At 38.8% G+C, this 24,536-nt stretch overlaps 4 protein-coding genes and 1 pseudogene across 7 annotated transcripts in view; 2 read left to right on the top strand and 3 right to left on the bottom strand.

Moving 5' to 3' along the window:
* The window catches only part of LOC134752140 (zinc finger imprinted 3-like), a 123,339-nt gene extending 120,123 nt beyond the window's left edge, over positions 1-3,216 (bottom strand). Inside the window, exons 1-4 of one of the 2 annotated variants that reach the window (XM_063687730.1) lie at positions 2,963-3,209; positions 1,799-1,913; positions 1,165-1,263; positions 359-487 (exon numbers count right to left, since the gene is read on the bottom strand). In XM_063687730.1, coding sequence (XP_063543800.1) covers positions 359-487; positions 1,165-1,263; positions 1,799-1,913; positions 2,963-3,103 — 484 coding nt within the window. In that variant the 5' untranslated portion in view covers positions 3,104-3,209. Of the gene's footprint in view, positions 1-358; positions 488-1,164; positions 1,264-1,798; positions 1,914-2,962 lie in introns of both variants that reach the window. The other variant, XM_063687732.1, reaches the window with a different exon arrangement.
* Positions 3,217-3,623: 407 nt separating this feature from the next.
* LOC134752123 (uncharacterized) lies at positions 3,624-8,158 on the bottom strand. The gene is made up of 5 exons (XM_063687698.1): positions 7,680-8,158; positions 6,875-7,268; positions 6,370-6,602; positions 5,462-5,528; positions 3,624-4,804 (listed from the first exon to the last, which is right to left on the bottom strand). Exons 1-5 carry the CDS (start codon positions 7,977-7,979, stop codon positions 3,636-3,638), a joined length of 2,163 nt encoding a protein of 720 aa, XP_063543768.1. The 5' UTR covers positions 7,980-8,158; the 3' UTR covers positions 3,624-3,635.
* Positions 8,159-8,691: 533 nt separating this feature from the next.
* On the bottom strand, positions 8,692-10,963 carry LOC134752412 (uncharacterized). Its single transcript, XM_063688123.1, has 3 exons — positions 10,813-10,963; positions 10,361-10,429; positions 8,692-8,798 (listed from the first exon to the last, which is right to left on the bottom strand). Exons 1-3 carry the CDS (start codon positions 10,961-10,963, stop codon positions 8,692-8,694), a joined length of 327 nt encoding a protein of 108 aa, XP_063544193.1.
* A 2,144-nt stretch (positions 10,964-13,107) lies between these two features.
* LOC134752147 (uncharacterized) overlaps positions 13,108-24,536 on the top strand; it is a 28,475-nt gene continuing 17,046 nt past the window's right edge. The window contains exons 1-5 of one of the 3 annotated variants that reach the window (XM_063687741.1): positions 13,108-13,275; positions 13,513-13,629; positions 14,742-14,888; positions 16,440-16,571; positions 18,001-18,126. In XM_063687741.1, the coding sequence (XP_063543811.1) occupies positions 13,231-13,275; positions 13,513-13,629; positions 14,742-14,888; positions 16,440-16,571; positions 18,001-18,126 (567 nt within the window). In that variant the 5' untranslated portion in view covers positions 13,108-13,230. The remainder of the gene's footprint in view (positions 13,276-13,512; positions 13,630-14,741; positions 14,889-16,439; positions 16,572-18,000; positions 18,127-24,536) is intronic. The other 2 variants (XM_063687742.1, XM_063687743.1) reach the window with 2 other exon arrangements.
* On the top strand, positions 20,245-23,728 carry LOC134752159 (uncharacterized; annotated as a pseudogene).

Below are 24,536 nucleotides of genomic sequence, written 5' to 3' on the forward strand. Positions count from 1 at the left end.
CAGGCGTCCGTTCCGTAGCGGTGCGCGGCAACTACTATGGCTAGACACCAAAATTGGTGTGGCCGCATGTACTTGTAGCGACGCGGCGAAATCACGGAGTGAGCCACGCCTGATATGCTCCCATATTGGCTGTTATAAAATGTTATATAACATTGTGTGACAGGGACAACATGACACACTGAATACTATCATGTTGTCCCTGTCACACGATGTTATATAACAGCCAGTCTGGGCCCGCCTTAGGCACTTTGAGCAATTCAGTGCCTCTGGTGAGATTCAAACCCACAGCTTAGGGATAGGGACACTGGCTCACCACTCCACTAAGCTACTTACTGCATGTTTTGTATGAATATCTCACCATCCACGAATTCTGTCTCCATGTAGTCATGATCATCATCTGCCTTTTTGTTTTTCTCTTCTTCCTTCCTCCTTCCTCTCTTCCTTGTTTCTCCTTCTTGCTTAATCTCAAGGTCTGGTGGGACTTTCACTGTAAACATATAACACTAATATTTTTACCAAGGAGAAATGACAATCACAATAAACTAATTTCAGTGCATATTTGTTACAGAATTTTGTTGGTGGTGTTATATTTATTATTATTCAATTTGAGCATAAGCTTAGTTGCTGTATCAATTATCAGGCAATTTATTAACTCTCTCAATTAATAAAAAAAATACCCTTTTTACTCTGTTTAGGGATGATTTCGGACAAAACCTATCCTATGTCCTTCCCCGGGACTCAAACTATCTCTATAACAAAACTTCAACTAAATTGGTTCAGCAATTTAAGTGTGAAGAGGGAACAGAGAGACAGACACACATTCGCATTTATAATATTAGTATGAATTAAAAATAACTGTAGCAGCAATTTACGGGCAGACTCACCACTCCACTATACTACCATAGTTTGTATGAATATTGTATAAAAAAACCGGACAAGTGCGAGTCGGACTCGCCCACCGAGGTGTCCGTACTTTTTAGTATTTGTTGTTATAGCGGCAACAGAAATACATCATCTGTGAAAATTTCAACTGTTTAGCTATCACCGCTATCACGGTTGACATACAGCCTGGTGACAGACAGACAGACAGACGGACAGCAGAGTCTTAGTAATAGGGTCCCTTGACCCTTTGGGTACGGAACGCTAATAACTAATATAACTCACCATCCTTGTATTCTGTCTCCATGTCGTCGTAATCATCATCAGGCTCTGGCTTTACTAAAATCACATCTTGCTGTGTCTCAAGGTCTGCCGAATCTTTCACTGTAAACATATAACATATAAAATAAATAAATAAATAAAAAAGCCTTTTACTTCCAAATTTACAATTGTTTTACATTAGAAGTTTTAGCGGTTTCAATGACGGTGCAGCCCTACCCAACCCGTCTACCTCTAACCTGTAACCGCGTCGTTTTCTTGTCGTTGCTCAATTCTGTTTTTTTTTTAATAATTTTACATTTTTGAAGTTTTAGCGTATTGGTTAGTAAGTTTCTTATATTTAGTAGTTAGTGTTAGGTTTATGTAACATATAACATATAATACAATTAAATTATTTAAAATTACGGCATAACTACCTAATGGTTTTTTTTTTTTCAATTGGGATATGTATCCTCTCCCTCCTCCCTCTCCCCTCTGGGACAATAGTGACAATATGGTGACAACAGTGTTGAGATGGGAAGGGGACCCTCCTAAATTGTGCCTAGGGGCCCTAACTCTCTAAATCCGGGGGGAAGGGGTAGGGAGGGTTAATGAAAAATAACTTAGGTCAATAATGCATATATCCCAAACCCAAACTTACCAAATTGCAATTGCTTCTCCGCGTCAACAACCATTTTGCGGAAATTGCTTGCATCTCGCAGTTTCTGTATACAATCCGCACAAATCAGATTACTGTTGCCGCTTGATATTGAAAGCTAAAACAAATAATTGTATTATTTTTTTTACAAAATATATCTAACTATCTATTAAGCCCTTTTATTCTGTTAGAGTACTGTTAGAGTATGTCTCGTAGCATAGCTCAGTGTGCCGCTTGCCTAAGGCCTTCTCTAGCTCTTTCCATTGAGGTCTGTCGTGGGCCACTCTTCTCCAGTTCGCGCACGCTGCACGCTGTGAGTTTGAGTTCATCCTCCCATCTTGTTCAAAATATATATACAGTCTAAACCATTTTTAAGCTTAGTTATATGTGTTATAGCGACCAAATGCGCCTGGGTCGGGCATGTGTGTCATCGAGATGATGGGAGGTGGAGCAAGCATGTCCTAGCATGGAGGCCTCTTTCTAAAAGGCCAGATGTCAGACCTCCAACCAGATTGGAGGATGATATTAAAAAGAATGCAGGCCCACACTGGAGTAGAGAAGCAGTAAACCGGGCTGCTAGGAGGAAAATTGGAGAGGCATATGCCCAACAGTGGGCGCATACGCGCTGAGGCCTCGAGTACCGTAAAATCAGGTAACTTTAGTCCACAACTTACAACTATGGCCCAAATTCAAGATCCAGTAAAATATGTATAAGTATTTTTCAAATTATGTTGAGTATATAATATAGAAAGAGCATTAGTGTATCTAGGCTCCAAAACAAATGTAACGAGTACAAATCATAAACGCTTGTTATAGACTGCGGGCCAGGAACAGATTTCCATGACCAATCATTTCCCGGGCGAAAACTCGTATAGTGGTTAACGGCTATGCTATGTATGATGAACCCTCGTGAACGTCAGCTGCCGCTTCGTTGGTGGGTTGAGGGATGGCAGCAAATAGTCTATAAAAAAATTTAGTCATCGCCTCCCGCTTGATACTTTGTCAGATACTAGTTTCGATGCTATTGTGAATAAACAAAAAAGTTACTTGATTTTACAGTACCGAAATTCTTATAAAATATTACTGGAACAATCTATTTTGTAAGTAAACACTGTCTTACGCTATTTTCAGAGGCACTTATAAGAATCTTATGTGTGAAATACTTACAAAAACATTGAAACATTCCAAGAAAATATCGAAGTATACTTCGCGAGTTCCATCGCAGTAATATTCTTTAAAGACGTCGCGATGCTCGCCTGCCTTCAGACAACAACGGCACTTGCCATATAACGTTTGAATGGAGTCCATATTCCAAGTATTTTCATAAACTTCACCAATTTACATGCTAATTGAAATGAAAACAAATATTTAGTTTAGTTCACAAACTACTAAGAAGATACTACGTATCAGACAAACGTCTGGCCTACTTGTAGTTTAGTCGTTAAGTATCTGTGGTCAGTACAACTCGATAATGACGTTTGTTTTTTTTTAAATGCAAATGGCGGGAATAATCAAGAAATTTGAATTCTACGCTTCTCACAGCGCGGGAATTTTAAAATTCAATTTTACCATAATTTCATAAAAAGGCTTTTTTTTATAAATCTCTGATTTATAATTAAATTCCAATAATCTAACCTCACTTTTTCTCTTTTCCGTATGTTTTAAGTTTACTTCTTTACATATTTTGCATTATTACGAAAGAAAAAGGATCTGAGTGAGGTTAGTTTTTTGGAATTTAATTACAAATCAGAGTATAGGGAAAGTTATTTCAGTTTATCCAGAATCTTTCCAGATAATCTGAAATAACTTTTTAAATGAAAGAACCATGTAATACTTATTATCATTTATTTCTGAACCTTTTCTTATATTTCCTGTAAGCCTGTGCTTGCATGAGAGGCAAGTTCTTAATATTCAGTCTCGATACATCGGTGCCTTTTAAAATTTTATTTATTGTATTACACCAGTTAAAAATGCTCAGAGTTAAAGATACAGAAATGAACGTCTGCCTAGCCAAATCACGGTGACTTTCGCATTTGATAAAATCAAATGAATATTTGGACATTAAAATTTGAGTGATTTGTTTTTTTATGTTTGATTTATGCGCGTTGTGTTCCAAATATTCATTTGATTTTTCGACAATGTTGCCAAAAGACGCCACAGCATGCTCCGAGGGATAGGTCAATTTATTTTTTTTAATTACATTATATTCTCTTTTAGATATCCATTTGTGGATATCTGTTTCTTCTGTTGTTAAATCTTTTTCACAGTTTTTGCAACCAAGTGTTTTCAATACTTTTCTAGTGACCCATCCCGCGGTATATGCCCGCGAGTGTACATGTAGACGCTCCCGTGTGGCTTGAACCAATAGTTGTTCTGCGCCGTCCTCACGATCGTTGGAGACCGAAAATGAGGAAGGCGCAGAATCAACTGATATGGCAGTATTCTCGTCCATTAAACTGGTTTCTTCGGTGTGCGAAAACAATGATTGAATTTTAATAACTTGCTCAGCACAGTCTTCTTCACAATTATAAGTATTTTCGTGAAATTTTATAAAATTAGTAATTAGTAATGACTTAAATGTGCACTCAAAGGCGTAGCAGGTCGGGTCATTATTTCTGGCATTGTATGCCCGCACTCTTCCAAAGAAATTTTCGATCGCGTCAGAATTAAAATACCGCGGGCGCATTATCTTTATGTTTTTATCTTTCATGACCTGCCACAGCCTTTGAAAACTTTTTAACGTCGTCACCCAATTTCTTAAGCTCGGCACTGTGGTCAGTTTGCCGTTCTGATCGCAGAATTTCATGTTTTCGATGATAGGTATGGCCTTCGCCCAGAAAGCGTGATGTTCAGAGTTTTCTGTCACTGCAGTCCGTAATTTCTTTCCCTTGGTGTGCTTGTGGTGCGTGCTGGCACCGTTGACGCTATCGAAGAGGTCGTCGAGGAACGCCACCAGCTCCGCCGTGTTGGCCAGCGTCGCGCTGACCGGTGTGCCGTCCGCGTAGTGCGCTGGAAAATGTTACAAAAATCGTTATGAAACTGTGCAGCAATTTCTCTTTTGTGATACACGTGTTTTGGATAGCGGTGAAGCCATTAGGTATTGGGGTTTTTTTTTGACCGGACCGACGTACGAAAAGAGTGCCAACTCCAACTGGAAGCAGCGAGGACGACGACATTTCAAATGCACCTTCTGTACCACGAGATATGAATGAATGATTGGTGGCCGACGGTGTGTTATACGGCCCCGGAACTTTCCACATGTCGTCACCGTAAAGACGGCCGTCTTTTTGCGTCCACTATATGACGGCCGCTATATGCCGGCACCGCTTTCCTAGGAAACCAAAGCTTTACGGTGCCACGCCGCTACGGGGGCCCTTCGCCTAAGCTTATACTACGGGCGCCCGGCGACGATATACATACTTAGATAAATAAAAACCATTCATGATCATGACTCAGGTCCAAATATTCGCGATAAACACACAAATAAATGCCCGTACCGGGAATTAAACCCGGGACTACTGACTAGGCTAGGAGGGCCATACACGTACACGTTTATTTTATTTTATTTGCCTTTTGGATGAAGGTAAACATCGTGAAGCAACCGCACAAGACCCAATAAATCTGCTTAGTGCAGGGACATTGTTATTATTGATTACATGTACTCACAAAATGAAGCTGTGTAGGATAAAGCTCCTGCCATGGTTTGACTGAAAACACGTACACAGTTTTTCACCTGAAACACAACAATAATAAATATAAATCTCTGTCGTCCTGTCGATCGGGTTTCAAAATCTATGTAAGCTACAACTAGGAAGCGCTGGTGGCCTTGTGGTAAGATCGCGTGACTTTAAATCAGAAGGTCGCAGGTTCAGGCCCTGGCTCGTAAAAATGAGTTTTTCGGAGCTTACGTACGAAATATTGTCTGATATTTGCCAGTCGCTTTTCATTAAAAGAAAACATCGTGAGGAAACCGGACTAATCCCAATAAACTTAGGTTGGAAGGTCAGACGGCAGTCGCTTCCATAAAAAAAACTAGTGCCTACTTCAATTCTTGAAATTAATTCAAGCAGACCCCAGGCTCCCGAGCCGTGGCAAGAAGCCGGGATAACGCAAGGGAGATAATGTAAGCTACAACAACGTTGCATGACATTAGTTATAACTTATAACAATATAGCACTTTAAACTCGCGTTTTGCACACAATTTTAACTATATGTAATTGTTTTTACCCTAAATCCGACGTTCAAGCCGAGTTGCACTAGCTGTGGTACGGATAGAAATTATATATCGCGGTAGACCCGTTCATATAATTAAATATAGTAGGTACAACAAGTTTATACATTTTTTGTGGATGTAGTTAAGTAATTTACTTTCCCTATAACCGAAATGAAAAGTATAAGTAGAGTGATTAACTATGGGATGAAAGCAACCATTGTTATTCATAATATACTAAAGGCTAGCTTTTCTTTTTGAATTACTCGCCAAGCTCGTAGTTCTGATTTAGCCTTATCTTTTTTCCATCTTAAACGATTGGAAGCAAGAGAGTTTGCTTAGTCCCTTATATAAATAATTATACCTTCATTTTTTTAATTTTCTCCGGGAGTATGTGCTCGTCGTTGAGCTTGTGCAGCAGGCGAGCCTGCGCGTGGCCGCAGTCGGTGCGGTACACGTCCACCAAGTCCTGCCACTTAGAGACTTTATCCTCCATTACAATATTCTTCGTTAAGAAGTTATTCCTGACTCCTTTAATTAAATGTGGCGGGTCATACAACACACTAAGGCTTTGGCCATTTAAGTGTATAGTGTCATCTGGAAAATATATAAAAAAATACATATAAATACCTATAATATAACCACACTACAACCTTAAAGTAAAACGTTTTATACTGTTTGGTACGCATTTTAAATTGTGAAATTACAACATTAATTTTGGTTTGATAAAACAGAGCAATTTCAAAAGAAGAAGCACAAGCTGGTCTGCGTAGAACTACACAAAGAGTTTCAAAACCGTTTTGTCAGAGGAGTTTCATTCACACATACTTTAATCTCCATAAAATTAAAAATATGTACGAGATATTTACTGGGCTCCTGGCCTGCTAAGATTTGTGATCTTCTAGTATCCTCTTGAAGGCTTTTAAAGGCGCTTTGAAACGAAGTCCCTTGGTCGCTTATCACAGCGATCGGCTGCAGGCCCGTCTCGCACACGGCCGACACTATTGCCTTGATGATGGCCTTCATCTGCGGACCCGACGCGGCACCTTCGGAGAAATAATACGCCATCGGTTGTTGCCACTTATAAACCGCGCCTTTAATCATAAATGCTAGAGCGTGGTCGGCCAAGTGGTTGGTCTTCTCAGACAATTCCACGAATCCATTGATATTGTCATGTTTTCTCGAGTAATGGACGCCAGCCTCCAACTTCATCTCGTCAAATATTATGGAACACATTCTTTTGGCCCCATTCCATTTGCAGACCTGAAAGTAAAATAAAATGTTAATTCCAATGTTAGGCCTTGCTCATTTTAGCGTCGTCCTGGTTGCATCTTAAAGTAGTCTAGGGTTCAATTTGATAACATAATCCCACTAATAGGAGTAGCGTCGAGCGTTTTTCGACTTAAAACACGTGAGTGACCCGTTATTAATATGTTTAATATGTTTAGTAAGCACTAGGTTTTTCGTACATTGTTCGTATATTTTGGTATATTTCGTACTTCAGCTCCGGGAAACTCATAGGTACGAGCTCTCACCGTGCATGGTTTATTTCTAATGTTTGAAACTACAATCAGTTCATTACCTGCTCTTATTTATCCCTTTTACAATAAAATACTTGATACCTCTTATAAAATTATGAATATAAAATTATAGATAGCTTTTATTCATACATACCTCTTGTTTAATGACATTAAAGACTTGAGTATTAATGCCAGCTTCAATGTTCACATTTAATAACAACTTGTTCAGTGTCGTTTTGCATGGCAGGATGAATATTCTCTGCAAGAATCTGTAGCATTTCGGGCTTTGCTTCATAATTGAAAGTGCAATTACTTTCTCCTCTAGGCTAAACCTTCTGCCTTTTTTACTCGTAGTACAGAGTTTAATCTGCATCCACAGAAATTTTCTTGCCACAGAGTTCATTCCTGCCACTAATTGTTTGAACGAAGCCTCTTTTGACAACTTAGACGCCATCTTGGCTCGTCTGAAGTAGTCCACTTGTTTTTTGGCTTTTTTGTAATATTTATACAAAGCCTCGCACTCTGGCGACAGTTGATCCGCGTGAGATACAACTCGAAGTCGTTTGCGACATGCCCATTTCGCAGTTCGTTCCTTTCTCGTGTTCTGTTCTTGAACACCCGACGTCCGTGCGAGTTCTGAAAATAATATAAATTTTACTGTATGAGTTCACTTTAATTGTAGTGGAAGCCGTATGAGCCCAATTTCAAATAAAAACCGCGAATCGATGTACAGTTTAGCCATTTGGCATACGCATACTAGGTCAAAACAAAATTTTTAACCCGCAGTTCTTAAAAAAATCCCTTAAGGGGAGTGCCGAGTAATTTTATTTTACAGAAACCTATCATGTGTGGTATATTCATGTATATCACACAAATAAATGCCCTTCGCACTAAGAACCTCCAGATTAATAACAAATGTTTAGTAAAAAAAGCAAGTCCTGCATTAACCTATGAGCAGGATGCAGTGGAGGCACACAAGAAAGAGAAGACCTCCTCATCATCATATTTAGACAAATTACTGTGCACTTGTTAAATTGTTAAATGAAATGTCACAAATTTGTGATGGACTTTTTCTGCAATACTTGGCCGGCATAAGTTGTCTTGCTCTTAGATGCTTTAGTGAGCGAGTCTTATTTGCCAGCCTCAGTCCAAAAAATGTAGCCCTTTTAGATCTGATGTACATTTATGTTCTTGTTACCTGTTTGCGGTGGAGTTTGCTCAAATGATGGCTCCACAACCGCAATGCAAGGTTGATCTGCAGAGGAGACGGGCTCTGAAAAATATTTGTGATTTTATAAAATAATATTTACAAGTATTCGTAATAATAGAATAATAGAATAACAAGACAAATTGACAATCTCCAACCAGTAGAGCAAGCGGGGTTCCGGTCAGGCTACTCAACAACAGACCACATCCACACAATGGAACAAATCATAGAACGATACAAAGAATACAACAAACCTCTCTATGTAGTCTTCATAGACTACACCAAGGCATTTGACAGCATATCCTACAACGCAATCTGGAAGGCCCTCAATGACTGCAAGATAAACTCTAAATACATCAACACTCTAAGGAATATATATGAAAACAGTACTAGCAGAGTCAAACTCGAAACGAGAGGAAAATAATTCAAAATAGGCAGAGGAGTCCGACAAGGGGACCCAATATCACCAAAGTTATTCATAGCTGTGCTACAAAGCATATTCTGTCAACTGGACTGGGATAAAAAAGGAATTAAAGTATTTGATAAACACTTAAGTCATTTGCGTTTCGCGGATGATATAGCTATATTTTCAGAAAATACCAGCATTCTACAAATAATGTTAAATGAGCTGAACGAGGAAAGCTGTAAAGTCGGATTAGAAATGAACCATACAAAAACAAAAGTTATGACTAACGGAGCCCCTACAAAAATACACATACAAGGCAAAGAACTTGAATATGTAGACCATTACATATACTTGGGCAAGAGAATATCTTTCGACACTGACAGCAACAGCCAGGAGATAGACCGTAGAATCCATAACAGCTGGAGGAAGTACTGGAGTTTTAAAGAGCTTCTAAAAGGAAATTACAATCTAAAACATAAGAAAACAGTAATGGACACGTGCATTTTACCATGCCTTACATACGGTTCTCAAACTTGGGTGCACACAAACAAGAACAAATTAAAGATAAGAACCTGCCAAAGAGCCATGGAAAGGAGCATTCTCAGTATAAAACTAAAGGACAAGGTTAACAGCAAGTACATACGATCCAAAACAAACATCATAGATGCCCTCGAGTTTGTGCTGAAACAGAAATGGAGATGGGCCGGCCACATAGGAAGATTGACAGATGACAGATGGACCAACAAAGTCACAAAGTGGCCAGGACCCCATGGCAAAAGGAAGGCGGGAAAACCCATAACAAGGTGATCCAAGGATATTATAGCCACAGCCGGAGAAAATTGGCTAATCAAGGCAAAAGACCGAGAAAGGTGGAAAGATATGGAGTAGGCCTATACCCAACAGGGGTCCTTAAAATAGTAAAAATGGAAAACAATAATATTAGAAAACTTTTTTTTATCATGTAAAACTATTTAAGGAAAAATAAAGGCTTAAATAAAAATAAATAAATAATTCGTAATAATTATAATTTAATATTTACTGATATAAAAACTGTTTGTTTCCCAGTAGCATTTATTTTTTGTAAAGATGTTGGATTAAAAAAGAGAATTCAATCCATTTTATTTAACTACACAACAATTACACAGGAACAACAAATTGATAGAAATAAACTTAAAATTAATAATGTTTGTGAATACTGAGCGAAAGTAAATATTATTGGTACCTGAATTTCGATGAGATGCCTCAGTCGACGGTCCCGCAATAGGTGGCATGGATTCCAGTGAACCATCTGCTGAAAACATAAAATGTATCATAATTTTTTTTTCCTAATTAAGTATAGTATTTATTTAGTATTCAATTTCTCTAATACCTTTTGAAAATATTTCACGCACCTATTACTATTTGATCTCTTTTTGGCCCAAAGGTTAACAGGTACTACAGGTAGAGAAAGCCTTCTGAACTTTCTTGTGGATCACTGACTAATTATATTGACAATCTAGGTATATCAGCAGGTAAAAATATCAATAGGTATAGCCTGTCCGATTACTACTATTACTGCAGCCAGTATGTTACTATCAATGCAAATAAATAATTTCTGCTTTTTGTTTGCAGAAAAGGTTTTGAAGTTCACAGCAACACATATGTGATGATATAAAATAGAAATGATAAAATTACCTGTATCAACTACAGTTGTTATGTGTGACGGTACAAGTACAGCAGCAGCATCATTTGATACATTCATTGGTGCATTCATAGCATAGGTGTGGTCATAATGGCGTTTTCTGGCATAAGAGTGGTCAGAATTTCCCATGCTTTCAAGTTCCATGGATCCTGATAAAATAAATACCCATTACATATACTTAGGTAATAAATTTGGTGGTACTAACGATTAGACAATAAAAATAAATACCATGCCTTAAAAATAATTAACACAAAAGCAAAACATATTTTTTTTTCTGTTTGATATGGTATAAAATAAAAAATACTTTTTTTTATACAATGATGTTACATATAGGTATAATAATGTCACTGAAACATACGAACATGTCTTGCTATTTCAGTCAGTCTCTGTACAAAAAGTACTGATGTTGACAGAAGTAGCATGAAAATACGATGGAAAACAATTATGCACTACATCTGTATCTATATAAGATTTAAGACCAATACTAAAAACTATAAAATATTACAAACATTATTAGACAGATTGACTCATCATTTAATATATTGATTGATGAATGAGTCCCACGCACGGTAAGCTCAATAAAACTTGTGTAGTGGGTACTTGGGCAAAAATACATATACATATATAATAATATATGTTATATAACCATTTATAAATACTTAAATTCATACAAAACACCCATTATTACTCAGAACAAATATCCATCCATGCTCATCACACGAATAATAAAATTGTACCCACTAGGCCAGACTAACACTGAATGCAAATAAACGTAACAAACTCATATCAACAATAAGAATAACGAATACACGAACCATTTAGAAAAAGTGGAAAACCCATGTCAGCGGCGGCATCGACTGAGAAAACTTGAAGTTGTGTCCGTTTTAATAATTCCGCGTAGGTACCTGTATACTGTAACAGAATTATAATGACAAATAAATACCACGTGGTATTTAAAAGATATTAGTAAATGGTTAACCTATATAAACATTACATACCTCCTTCAGCAGATGAGTGAGCAGGCGTTCCAGTGGTGATTTCTTCGAGGGTAAACAATGTTGGACAGGCATTCGGCCTTAACCGCATCTTCGAAGACACGTATTTCGCCTCGAAGTGATTGTGGCAAACGTGTAGTTTACTAATTTCACCCGATGTCAAACCCTCAAAGATGGTAAATGGAACTGCTGAAATTGTTTTCCGCCACAATAAAACTTTTTCACTGGCCGCTGGCATTTTGTGCAGCATAACGTCCTTTCGTATACTACTGCTATTACAGCCGGGTATACAGCACTTGCGAGGCATTTTGAAAATCAAAATGAAACGTAGCACTGAATATTACAATTATCACGGAGAAATAAAGGTACGGAAATTAATCAACGCAAACACTTCACAACTCGACGCGAAAACTGTAATGACGTAAAAAATAACGGCGACGCGATTTGACAGTGCTCAGTGACAGTACGAATACCGGTGGGGAGTTAGCCAATAGCAAAGGACTTAAACGTCATTATCGAGTTGGTCTGACGTCTCAAGGCCGTCTCTACGGCTACGTTTCGTTCTTCGTAGATAAACGCCCGTGGTTTAGTTTGGCTGAGTTTTTTTTTATTGATAACCGCAACGTTGTTGCCATGTTAAAGTAACAAATATACACAAAATGCTTAATTTAAAGGTTGTATGTCCACTGGAGCGGAGCGAGGCAGCAGAGCGTAGAGGGGTGAAGATTTTATGCGATTCAATTGGTGAGTTTTTATCTCGCTCACCGCTTCGCTGCCTCGCTCCGCTCCAGTGGACAGCGTTGCCAAAGACTAGGTTTAGTTGGTCAAACAAAATTGTCAGTAAATAAGAACAAAAAAAAACTATACTCATCCTTTTCTTTTGGCTGCTAGTACTAGTGTAAGACAAAGATAGTATGATTCTCTCTGTCTGATTTTACTAGAATATCCACGGTATTGTCCTCAATTAACGTTTAAGTATTTATAACGCGGTAACCCCACTGATGACAGGTATAGTGTTGTACTGATTACATTATTTATACAAATAATAAATCGATCGATTTACTTTACATTGAACCTTTCAACATGAACTTAAAAAGAATAGAAAGCAAGTTTAAAAATGTAATTAGCAAAGATGGATCTATTTGGACTTTACAGATTCTAGGTATATTATTAACACTAGAATCACAAGATTAATTAAAAGTTCTTAAGGGTTCCGTAACGCACAAACCCTTAGTTTATTTGTTTCGTATGGACCCTTCGAACAGTGTATCCGAATTCCGACCACAGAATAAAAACTAAATGTCACTAAAACATTGAGGTTATGTTTGTTATTGATTTAATTCTGTGATTGTTAATTTTGGAATCTTTAACGAAATAACATTGTATATCCATCAGACAATTCTCAAAACAGTTAATATGTCAGATTTGGAGGAACCACCAATGAAAGTATCAAAGATGGATGTGAGTACCATAACTCTTTTTTTCGTAATTTCATACAGTACATTTTCACGTGTTTCTATTCTATTAAGCGTAGCTACATATCAAGACCATGTATTAAATAGTTGCTGTTAGTACAAGTATGAAGTTTTACATGAGTTAAAGTGTCTAGGTATCCACCATTGTAAAGATTCTCACAAGAGATATGCATGCAATCTTTACGATGATGTTTCGAAACAGCGAATGTTTATCATGTCTCAGGTAGCACCATCGTCCCTGGACTCGACCATGGAGGGTCAGGAGGAGGGCCAGGAGGAGGGCCAGGAGGAATGGCTGAGCGAGGGAGTCCTCACAGATGATGACTATATGGCGGCTAATGTAAGTATATTTACTGCACTGCTTTGACATTTTTTTATGATATAGGAGGCAAACGAGCTGACGGATCACCTGATGGTAAGCGATCACCGCCGCCCATGGACACCCGCAACACCAGAGGTGGCAAATTTAGGTCTTATATATGTCACCGTAAAATTGGAAACACTCATCAGTTCAGTTAAATTATAAACTGACAGTAGGAAAATTACAAACTAACCTATGGTACTTCTCCAGTTCGATTAAATTTAAACCATATTCAACTGGAACAGAGTTGGAATTCCTTTGTTTCGTTGAATTTTCAAACAAATAAAAATCAACTGGCATCATTCAGCCGGGTCCACACATAGCGAGCATACGCGCGAGGCAATTTCCTCGCCCACTAAACGGCCAGTGTAGACGTGCCTCGGCCGAGGCGCGCGTGTTGTATCGACATTTAAGACGTGCCTCGCGCGCGCCGCCTCGGCCGAGGCACGTCTAAACCGGCCGTTTAGTGCGCGAGGAAATTGCCTCGCGCGTATGCTCGCTATGTGTGGACCCGGCTATGGCAAATTTTGGGATTTTCATTTAGGAGGCAATGTTACGTTGTAACATAACAGTGCGCAATATTAGTATAAGTATACACAAAATGGATAAAAATATTGTGTTACGATTTACATGAAACTAAAATGTGATCAAGGCCATTAAATAGCTACTTAAACAATTTAAATAGATTTTAGCTTATAGTGGATAAAAAATACATCCTGACATTTTGATACTTTTCCTGCCCTTGGGGTGATGAAGTGAAGACCGAGAGGACACAATAATAACTGTCAACAAGTTATTATATGTGTCGTTTTCAAGCAAAAGGTACCGCATTGTTGCTTACCATAAGGACGCTGACAGGTTTTTCATATAAAGATACAAGCAAGCGACAATATGGTACCTTTTGCTTGAAAACGTCACATATGGTCATTTAAATTCTTTTATTTCATAAATAACTACCATGGTAACCAAAGACCTTCAACCTTAATTTATGCTATTCATATCTAAAAGTGAAAAACCGATTTCAATTATCCGAATAATGGTGTCAATGGAATATTCAGCTGAAATTGAGTATACAATATTTTCTTTCTCAGTCAAGTCAAGAGCAAGCGTCTGATGCCAACACGACAGCCGAATCTTCCCAGAATCTGAAGACGGAACCACAGCAGGAGCCAAATGACACCAACATCACTATGGAACAAAACATTGAAGAAGAACTAGAAGGCATGGAGAACACTAAGGTAATTGTAGTTTTGCAATGTTATAACTTAGTTATATTACACCGCCCCGACCGTCAACTGGCAGTAGACGGTCGGGGCGGCCTCATACCACATGAAGGCGATCAGTTGAGAAGGAGGCTGGCTCAGCTGGAGTCGGCTGGAAGGAGCTGGAAGTAACCGCTCAGGATCGCGACATGGAAAATTCTTCTGCGAGCCCTATATATGTCCCTAATGAGGGATAACAGGATTACATCATCATATCACACCTAGTTCGTTTCAGTGAAGTCAAGCAGCTATAGCTAGCCTCACTCACCTAGGTGTAATCTGGAGTTATAGGTAAATTATTGACGTTTTGTGATTTTTATTTTAATCTACAAAAATCCCTTTCGGCTGTCATCGCAACCATGTTTCACAACCAGTTGCAAGGGAAGTATTTTCCCTTTGGCAACTAAGTGCAGTAGGCGAATGTTTTGTCTAAAAGAGTCTCCGGCAAGCTCAGACGAATTGCACCTTCCCATATAAACGCAGTTCCGCTCTCATTTTAAAACTACGTGTTGGATTGTAATGAAACTTTGCACATACAGTGACATGAGGTATATCTAGGTCTGTAATTAGTTTATATAGCTCCAGTTTATAAAACAAACGAAATAGAGCAAAAACAAGTTTTGTATGAAAAACTCAAATTCACTGTATTTTTCAATTATGGTATCTGAAGCTACATGAACTAATTACAGACATAGATATACCTTATTCTATTGTAAGTACAAAGTTTCAGAGCAATCTAGCTAGTCGTTTTAAAATGAGAGCGGAACTACGTTTGTATTTGTATGGAGAACCGAGCTTGCTGGGGACCCTTAATACGTAACCAGTTACTAACATGTAAATAAGCTGAGAACCAGCAAGTATATTGCTGTGTAAAGCAGTTTGGTAAATAAAGATGTCTCGTGAGGCGGTTCTGTCTGTGGAACCCTGCATATCACAAACTGAGATATTTTGCTGCGTCTTCTGTTGTTCATGACCATGAGAGGTCTGCAATGTAGACTCTACATTGTAGTCTAAATATCGCAAATAAACATACATATTGTACAGCATTTGTTCTACTCTTAATTTCACAAATGGGTCTCTAATTGTTTCCCATATAGTTTTAAGTCATAATGTATTGTTTGTCCACATTTTCGTTAGTCATAACTTAGTTTTTCTCAGAAACGCGTAACTTTTCAGGATTGCCATAAAACAAACCTAACCTAACCTATCTGTAGTATAACCTTAGGAAAATCCTGAAAAGTTGACGGTTACAGAATTATGACAAATGATAATATGACAATCTTTACATTATGACTTTCAATAATTATGTCAAACAAAGGGACCCCTTCACAAATATCTCAAGTCAAGCGCCAGCAATCTTCTGAATCTGTAGCAACATCGGCGGTAGATGTAGTGTTGTCCCGGCCGGAAACAGGCGGGCTGGCGATCGCTTTTTGCATTAATTCAGCTCAATTCCTGAGGCAGAGGAGAACGTCCGCGGTGGTCAGTGCCGTGAGTTTACTAAATACTCCTTCCATAATTTCTCAGTTGAGTCCCAACACCATAGCGGAACCAACAGAGGGTTTGGTGCAGAAAACCGAGGGTCAGCCGCTTGAAACTATTCAGCAGAACATTGAAGGGTCACTAAACGATTTGGAAGACATGGAGACTTCTGAAAAGGTAATTTTGTTTTCAATCATACCAAAGGGCCATTTGCACCAACCACATCTGAAAAAAATATAGTTATCAGTCCATACAGTAAAAATTAGGCCTCCGCCACTAGAGGGCTTGATCACTTTTTCTTTAGTATATGAAATCTATTTCAGTTTACAGTTAAACTTGCTAACGTGCAACATATTTCTCTGTTTGACCCAATGGTTGACTGGTAGAGATTTCGAGAATGCCTTTTGGTATTAAGTTCACCATTTGTACATTTTTATTTGTTTGTGCAATAAAGTTTAATAAATAAATAAGAGCGTTTTAAGCGGTTCTACTGTATACAAATAGGTGGTCCAATTGGTCCTCGGTTCCAAAAACTCGAAACAGTTCAAGAGCTAAAGCAAGGTTGGTGTTGGTGGTTTTGCTGTGAGTGGTTACTAACGGTGACGGCGCGTTAATAACATTATAAGAATACTCATCTTGAGTATATTAAAAGTGGTCACTCACGTCTTTATATCGAAAACTGCTCGACATGGTTAGCTCCATAACGAGCAGCTTCAACAGGGCCACGCGTCTGACCGACGCAGAGTGCGAGCTGCAGCTCTCCTACTCTGAAATTGTTCACATCATAATCATCATCATTTGAGGAAATAATGTTCGTTATCTTGACTTCAAAGTCAATGGAATTTGTGGGTTCACACGGTTCGCCACTGTAATTACTTATAAGGTCCATGTGGGAAATACAGGTTTAAAAAAATATATTGCTGGGGACTGTCATGGGGCAATAACTCTCGTATTAGTACCTAAACCTACACGCAGGGACCGGAAAACCCTTTCCGCGATAAAAGCCTTTCAATGGGCGTCCCTTAAACACGGCTAACGCATTGAAAGATTTTCCCGTTTGAACTGCAAGCCCATTCAATCCCTTTATAAGGGTTACCCTTTTTATAAAGCTTTCCCTTTAGTAATGTCATAGTTCAGCCTTGCGTGAAAGAGACAGGATTAGTATATAGAACGCCGCCGCCGCCGACGATCGCTCGGATTCGAAGTAATGTGTGCTTTATGAACAAGGTAGACGATTTAAATTAGCACGCTCATATGCTAAAAGGGAAGCCCTTTATAAGGCTAACCCTTATAAGGGTAATGGGTTAGGTTTATATAAGGGCTTTAAAAGCAAAATGAAAGGGTTTCGTCTGGCAAAGGGTATGGTGAGTTAAGCCTTATGCAAAACCCTTACAAAACCCTCTGCAAGGGATAGCGGGTCGGTCCCTGCCTACACGTACGTCACTCGGACACAACCAGAAAGGGAGAAACAGTCTTGCTCTACCGACCTAAGTGGAGTATTCGTACCAACGCAAGAGTTAAAAGCGACGAAAGAGCTTGTCGGTCTTCCCTCGTAGACTGTCTTCGCCGCATTGATCTTAAGCACTTGTGTGCTATAAATTCTCAGCCCAGTCAAGAGCCAGCCAACGCTATAAAGCCACAGAGCCAGGAACAGCATGAAGAGCTCGAGACTGCCATGCAGCAAGATATAGAAGACACATTGAACAATTTTGAAAGAGTTGAGACTGCTAAGGTAATTCTTCAAAATTTTCACAAAACAAGCTCGGCCGAATTTCACCTTCCCATAAGGGAGTTTCGTTCTCATTTTACATTTACGTGTTGAATTGTAATGAAACTTTGCACATACAATGACATGAGGTATATCTAGGTCTGTAATTAGTTTATATAGCAACAGTTTATAAAACAAACAAAATAGAGCACAAATAAATTTTGTATGATAAACTTAAATTCGGTGTATTTTTTTAACTATGGTATCTGAAGCTACATAAACTTACTACAGTGATAGATATACCTTATCCTATTGTAAGTACAAAGTTTTAGAGCAAACTAGCTACTCCTTTTAAAATGATAGCGGAACTACGTTTGTATGGAGAACCGAGCTTGCCGCGGGGACCCTTAACCTGCCCTTAACTAATTTTGAGACTACAAAAAATCATCGTAACAACATTGCATTAATATTAACATGGGCATCTGCTTATTGACTATATCATCCACATTCTATGGCTATGTGCACGACTGTGACGTCGCCTGGCGGTTATGGGCAGCATTTATGTATCCATCATAAACGATGTAAGTACGTTATTTAGCTAGTAGGGGAGAGTCTGGTTATATTGTAACAGATTTTGTTTATGAAGGCAAGTAAAAAGGGGTTTGAATATGCATAAAAAAGTTCAGTCTTCTTTTTATACAGGGTGAAATTTTAACCACCGTTTATACTCTGCGTAGTGACTTGATAGGTCAAACTGGACAACTTTTATTATGGGGCCAATGCCGAAATCGCGATAAAAAATTTGGCTGTTTCATACATTCCTGCTGATGTGATGCCGCCGATTTCTATGGGACAGCCAATTTTTTTTTCGCGATTTTGGCATTCGCCCCATAATAAAAGTTGTCCAGTTTGACCTATCAAGTCATTACGCAGAGTATAAACGGTGGTTAAAATTTCACCCTGTATATTAGCATTCTGGGATTGAATAACCGTGTCAAAATATTTTTTTCCAAAGAGGCTGCCATCAACATTAAAGTTATATCCATGAATCATTTTATATGTATATTACTTACTGTAGGTTTAATATAACATATTGATTGCAAGATAGGTACCTCAAGATCGTTTAAATCGTACCTATACCTATACCAGTAACCCATAGTACGATTTAACCTTTTGGAAGCCAATGACGGCTATATCGGCACCGCAGGTCCAACGCCAAAGACGGATTAATCCGTCACAGAGCAACATAGACCTACGTGCATGTGCATATAGTTCCATTTCAGTTTTGACACTTTTGTGACGTGGCGTCAGAGTGACAGCTTTTGTGTTTGACATCGCGTCGAAAAGGTTAAACGACTTTAAGATAGAGAGACAGAAAGCGTTTCATTGTCGTATTACAAACGATTGGCTTCTTGTCTAGGCCCCCAGATAATTAGCATGGATCGTTAATTGTGGTATTTTCTATAAAAAGGGACCTTATTGTCGATGTCGCTTACGCAATTATTAACATTGCTCCGATATAAATAGCAGCATTTCGTGGCAGTTTTCGCTACTCTGCCACGAAATGCTGGAACAACATACCTCCGCCTATACGTAACTCTAAGACACTATTCACATTTAAACTCCAATTTAAAAAATATCTTTTTAGCCTGCAATTGCCGTGCTCGTTGCGTCCCATGGATTTCTCAAATCGTCGGACTTAGTTTTTTTTTTTTTTTACCAGAGTTATACATATAGTTATTATTTTACCTACCTCTTATAATGTCTATAATACTAATAATATCTACCTACCCTTACCATCATAACATTTTACCCTACATGAATCTATAACCTATCTGTATCTTTATAGTAAGTATTTATATTATTTGTATTTTTATATTTATCCCAAATAGTTCTAAGCTACCCTCCGGCCCGGGGTGCCACAGAAAACCAGCGCTGTGGTATTTATTTATACCAGAGCATATGCTGAGTGGAGTCCTTTTGTAGCCACTATAGCGGCGCCAAAATTTCTTGTTATTCATTAACCCTTACCTTACTCCTTTTTCTATAACTACCATTGTACCTAGCTTTAAGTGTTTAGTGAGTAAGTTCTTTTTTGTAACTGAGGTGGCGCTGTTTGTAGAAGGTCTTTACAATAATTATATTTCGTTCGTTTCATTCTTCAGATATTACATTTACCAGGTAGTCCTTTAAACCTACAGGCGACTTTTGCACTATATTAAGAGACAGTCAATTGACTATTGAACTGATTTTTAGTTCATTCATTCATTTCCCTACCCTTCCCGTTCGTTCCACCCTCATAGTTGCTCATTCTTTTTTCGTGCACGGCGACGAGCGCACGCGCCCTTTAGCTTCTCGGCTACGACATTATTACCTACAGAAATGTCGAAGCGCACAGCTAAAGACAAGTTAAAATATTACCGTGAAAAAATTAAACGTCTTGAAGATCATAAAAGACGATACCGGATAATTTATGATTCGTCTTCATCGGAAGATGAAGGTAAGTTGTTTGTTTTATTATTTGGTGTTGAGAAGTGATTAAAATGAGCCGACATAGGGATTGACTGCGAGTCTCTAACTATGATCATATAACCATCGGGGTTGACTGCGAGTCTCCAACGATGTTAACAAGCAGAACAATGCGCGCAGTCTTCAGTAGATGCGCGTTACTCTGCGACACAAATATTTTCTCAACCTACCCCCAAGAGAAAATATTTTTCATAAAATGTAATAATCACTTCTCTTTTGTTTTAGAGGTTGTAATGGAACAAAATGTAGATGGTTCCATACCGGCTCATGATCCTATTATACAGGAACCACAACCAAACATCGATCCCGTAATACCGGAACATAATAGTGATGTGCCGATGCCGGACCATAATAACGGGGTTCCTGTACCTGAAAATCAGGCAGATTTGCCCATGTCGTCAGCTCAATCCGAGCTCGACCCGGATATGCTGCTGGCTCTCGGGGAATCGACCGAGGATACCCCCGAGTATGCCGAAAAAATCCACGATAATTTATCCAAACTTTGGTTACCGTTACTCAAAAAAAAGGTATGACCAATGAAGCCAAAGATAAAATCCAAAAAGGCTATTTGGTTCCCGACAACTGTCGATTGTTACAAGCACCAAAATTAAACGTGGAGATTTCAGCAGCCGTACCCGATATGGTCCGGAACCGAGACAAAAATCTGGCTGCAACGCAGCAACAACTCGGCCACGGGATCGCTGCCGTCAACAGGGCCATGGATATTCTAATTAAATGTGTCGATACCAACGGAATCGAAGCTATGAAACACCTCAGCAACGGCTGCCGTATTCTGTGTGACCTCCATGCGTCATCTACTCAGAGCCGCATAAAACTCATCACACCTAGTCTCGATAAGACGTTCTTGCAAGTTATTCAAGACACAGAACGTGATGACACCCTATTTGGTAATCAATTGTCCGAAAACATTAAGGCAGCGAAGACCATTGAAAAACAAGGTCTCCAACTCAAGAAAACGTCCCCTAAGAAACCTGCGCCGGCACAGCCGTCGACAAGTCGAGCTTCGTACTCGGGAAACTGGTCAGCGCCCCCTCGTTATGCTTCGAACAGGGGGGCGGCGGAGAGGTGCTCGCAGGCAGACGAATTACACCAGGCGGACGTTTCCAGCTCCACAACCGGCCAAGACACGTGCCCAGGCACCGTAACGCAGGTACATGCCGGCCGATCATTTTTATTACTGTTGGCTAAAACGACATGGTTTTAGATTGGGTCAGATATGGCTATTTAACTCGGAGGTAAAACAAATATTTGTTCTATCAAACACGCTTGAACAAAGTGAAATAGCTGATATGAAATTAGCTATACAAAAACTGTTAGATTTAGGAGCCATATCTGAGTGCCCTAAAGTCAAAAACCAATACATATCTATAAGGTTTTTCTTACCCTAAAACCTAACCGAGGAAAGCGTTTTATCCTAAATTTAAAAGGCGGCCTCAAAACTCATTCCTAAAAATGGTTTTTTAGCCACAATAGATTCGACAAAACCATATCTGCTTATATCTATAAACATTAATAAAAAAAGTGTTATCTAATTTGAGATCTCGAGGTCTCAAATCTGTCATTTATTTGGACAACATTCTGTGCATAGGAAATACCTTTCAAGAATGTCTTATATAATGTTAAAGAAACCTTAAAGCTATTGCAATGTTTAGGATATGTTATAAATTACGATAAGGGTTCCTTACATCCAGAACACACTTGTAAATTTTTAGGGTTTAACTTTCACACCCACAATTTTACCATGGCCTTACCTAAACGATAAGGATAAACGAAATAAAATCGCACAATTGGTTCGTAAATTTCTAGGTCTGTCTAAATGTACCATCTCGAATGGTAGTGTTCACAACTCATCGGAGTTTTAGTGTCAGCCTGTTCCGCTGTAAAATACGGTTGGGTTTATACAAAAACCTTAAAAAGGCTAAAATATTTCGAGTTATTAGAAAATAACGATAATTTTGACGCCAAAATGAAACCCTCTAGTTCCATATTAGATGTTTATACATCAAATAATTACATGAGATATCCCAGTTTTCAACTCGAAATTTACAGTGACACATCCAACTCAGGTTGGAGTGCCGTTTGAAAAAAAAAAAAAAAAAAAAATAGTAAGGTTAACGGCACGTGGAAATCTTCGGAACGGGATTCTCATATCAATTATTTGGAATTGCTGGCGGTTTACCTTGGATTAAAGAGCTTTGAATTTTGTTGCGAGTTGATAGCACGACCGCCATAAGTTATATTAACCGCATGGGGGCATACAGTTTCCACACCTAAACGATGTGTCTTGTACATTTTGGCAATGGTGCGACAAGCGAAATATATTAATCTTCGCATCATATTATATAAATACAAAAGAAAAGATTGCGGATCTAGTCTAGCAAAATAGTTAACCCTGATACCGAATGGGAACTGTCAGACAGAGCGTCTGAATCTATAGTACAACGTTTTGGTAAACCAACAATAGATTTATTCGCTTCTCGTTTCAATGCCAATTGCAAAAATTTCGTTTCATGGAAACCCGACCCAGATGCGATAGCGGTTGACGCATTTACGATTAACGGGGGTGAAAAATATTTTCATGACTTTCCCCCTTTTTTCGTTAATCTTAAAATGCCTTAGAAAGATCTTAGACGATCAACCAAATAGAATCATAGTGTTTCCTTATTGGCCATCGCAACCGCGGTTCTTAGTTCGGAGATAATGTTTCGCAATCCGAATAAAAACTTGCTGCATTCCCATTACAGGGACTGCCATCCCCTACACAAGGGGCTTACCCTGGGGGTCGCGAAGCTCTGCAACAGTCCTTCAGTCGAAGAGGCTCTCCGCCAGAGGCTATAACACTGATGTTGGCATCACTCTCCGACAAAACAATACAACAATACGAAGTTACATATAAGCTCTGGTGGCAATTTTGCACCGTTAATTCTATTGAAATTTTAAATCCCCCAAAATCGTCAATATTTTTATTTTTTAACAGAACAATTTAACAAAAATTGTGCATACGGCACACTGAATAGTCACCGTTCAGCCTTATCTTTGTTATTGGGAGACAATGTCGGTTCGGACGATTGCGTAAAACGCCTACTCAAAGGTGCGTACAAACAAAGATCGAACGGCCCCAAGTATAACCATACATGAGACCCTCGGGTCGTTTTAAATCGTGTCTCTCACTGGTATCCCAATACAAGTATAAGCCTGGAAAAACTGTCGAAAAAATTAGTGACATTAATGGCCATATGCACAGCGCATAGGGTTCAAACATTAGTGCTTATAAAAATCGAAAATATTGTTATTTCCACAAACGGTGTCAAAATTGGAATTACTGACATAATTAAAACATCAGCTGCCGGAAGAAAACAACCCGTTCTCTTCCTTCCATATTTTAAAGACAATGTGTCTATATGCCCTGCTACAACTTTTAGAGATTATATTTTAGTAACAAAAAATAAGAGAGTTGATAGTATAGGAAATTTGTTATTGACATACAAACCTCCACATAGACCTACAACTTCTCAGACCATCAGCAGATGGATTAAAAATGTTTTGTCGAAAAGTGGCATTGACATTACAGTGTACCGCGCACACCGCACAGTGCGCGCCACGCCGGCGCCGGCGCCAGCGTCGACACTATCACTATCCGCCGCACCGCAGGCTGGACCGCGGCGTCTACGTCGTTCGCGCGGTTCTATAATAGGCCACTATCGGATGAAGGACTCTTTGCGAGATCTGTTTGCTTGTCGAGTACGAGTGACAATCCTTAGATAAGATTATCGATCATAACTAGTTGATTTATTAATATGAATAAATGTTAATATCTGATCTGACTGACTGACCACTGAGGTCACGTCAAAGGTGAAAATAAATATATGATTTTGTGTTTACAT

This window comes from Cydia strobilella, chromosome 24 (genome assembly GCF_947568885.1).
Source record: "Cydia strobilella chromosome 24, ilCydStro3.1, whole genome shotgun sequence".
Lineage (NCBI taxonomy): Eukaryota > Metazoa > Arthropoda > Insecta > Lepidoptera > Tortricidae > Cydia > Cydia strobilella.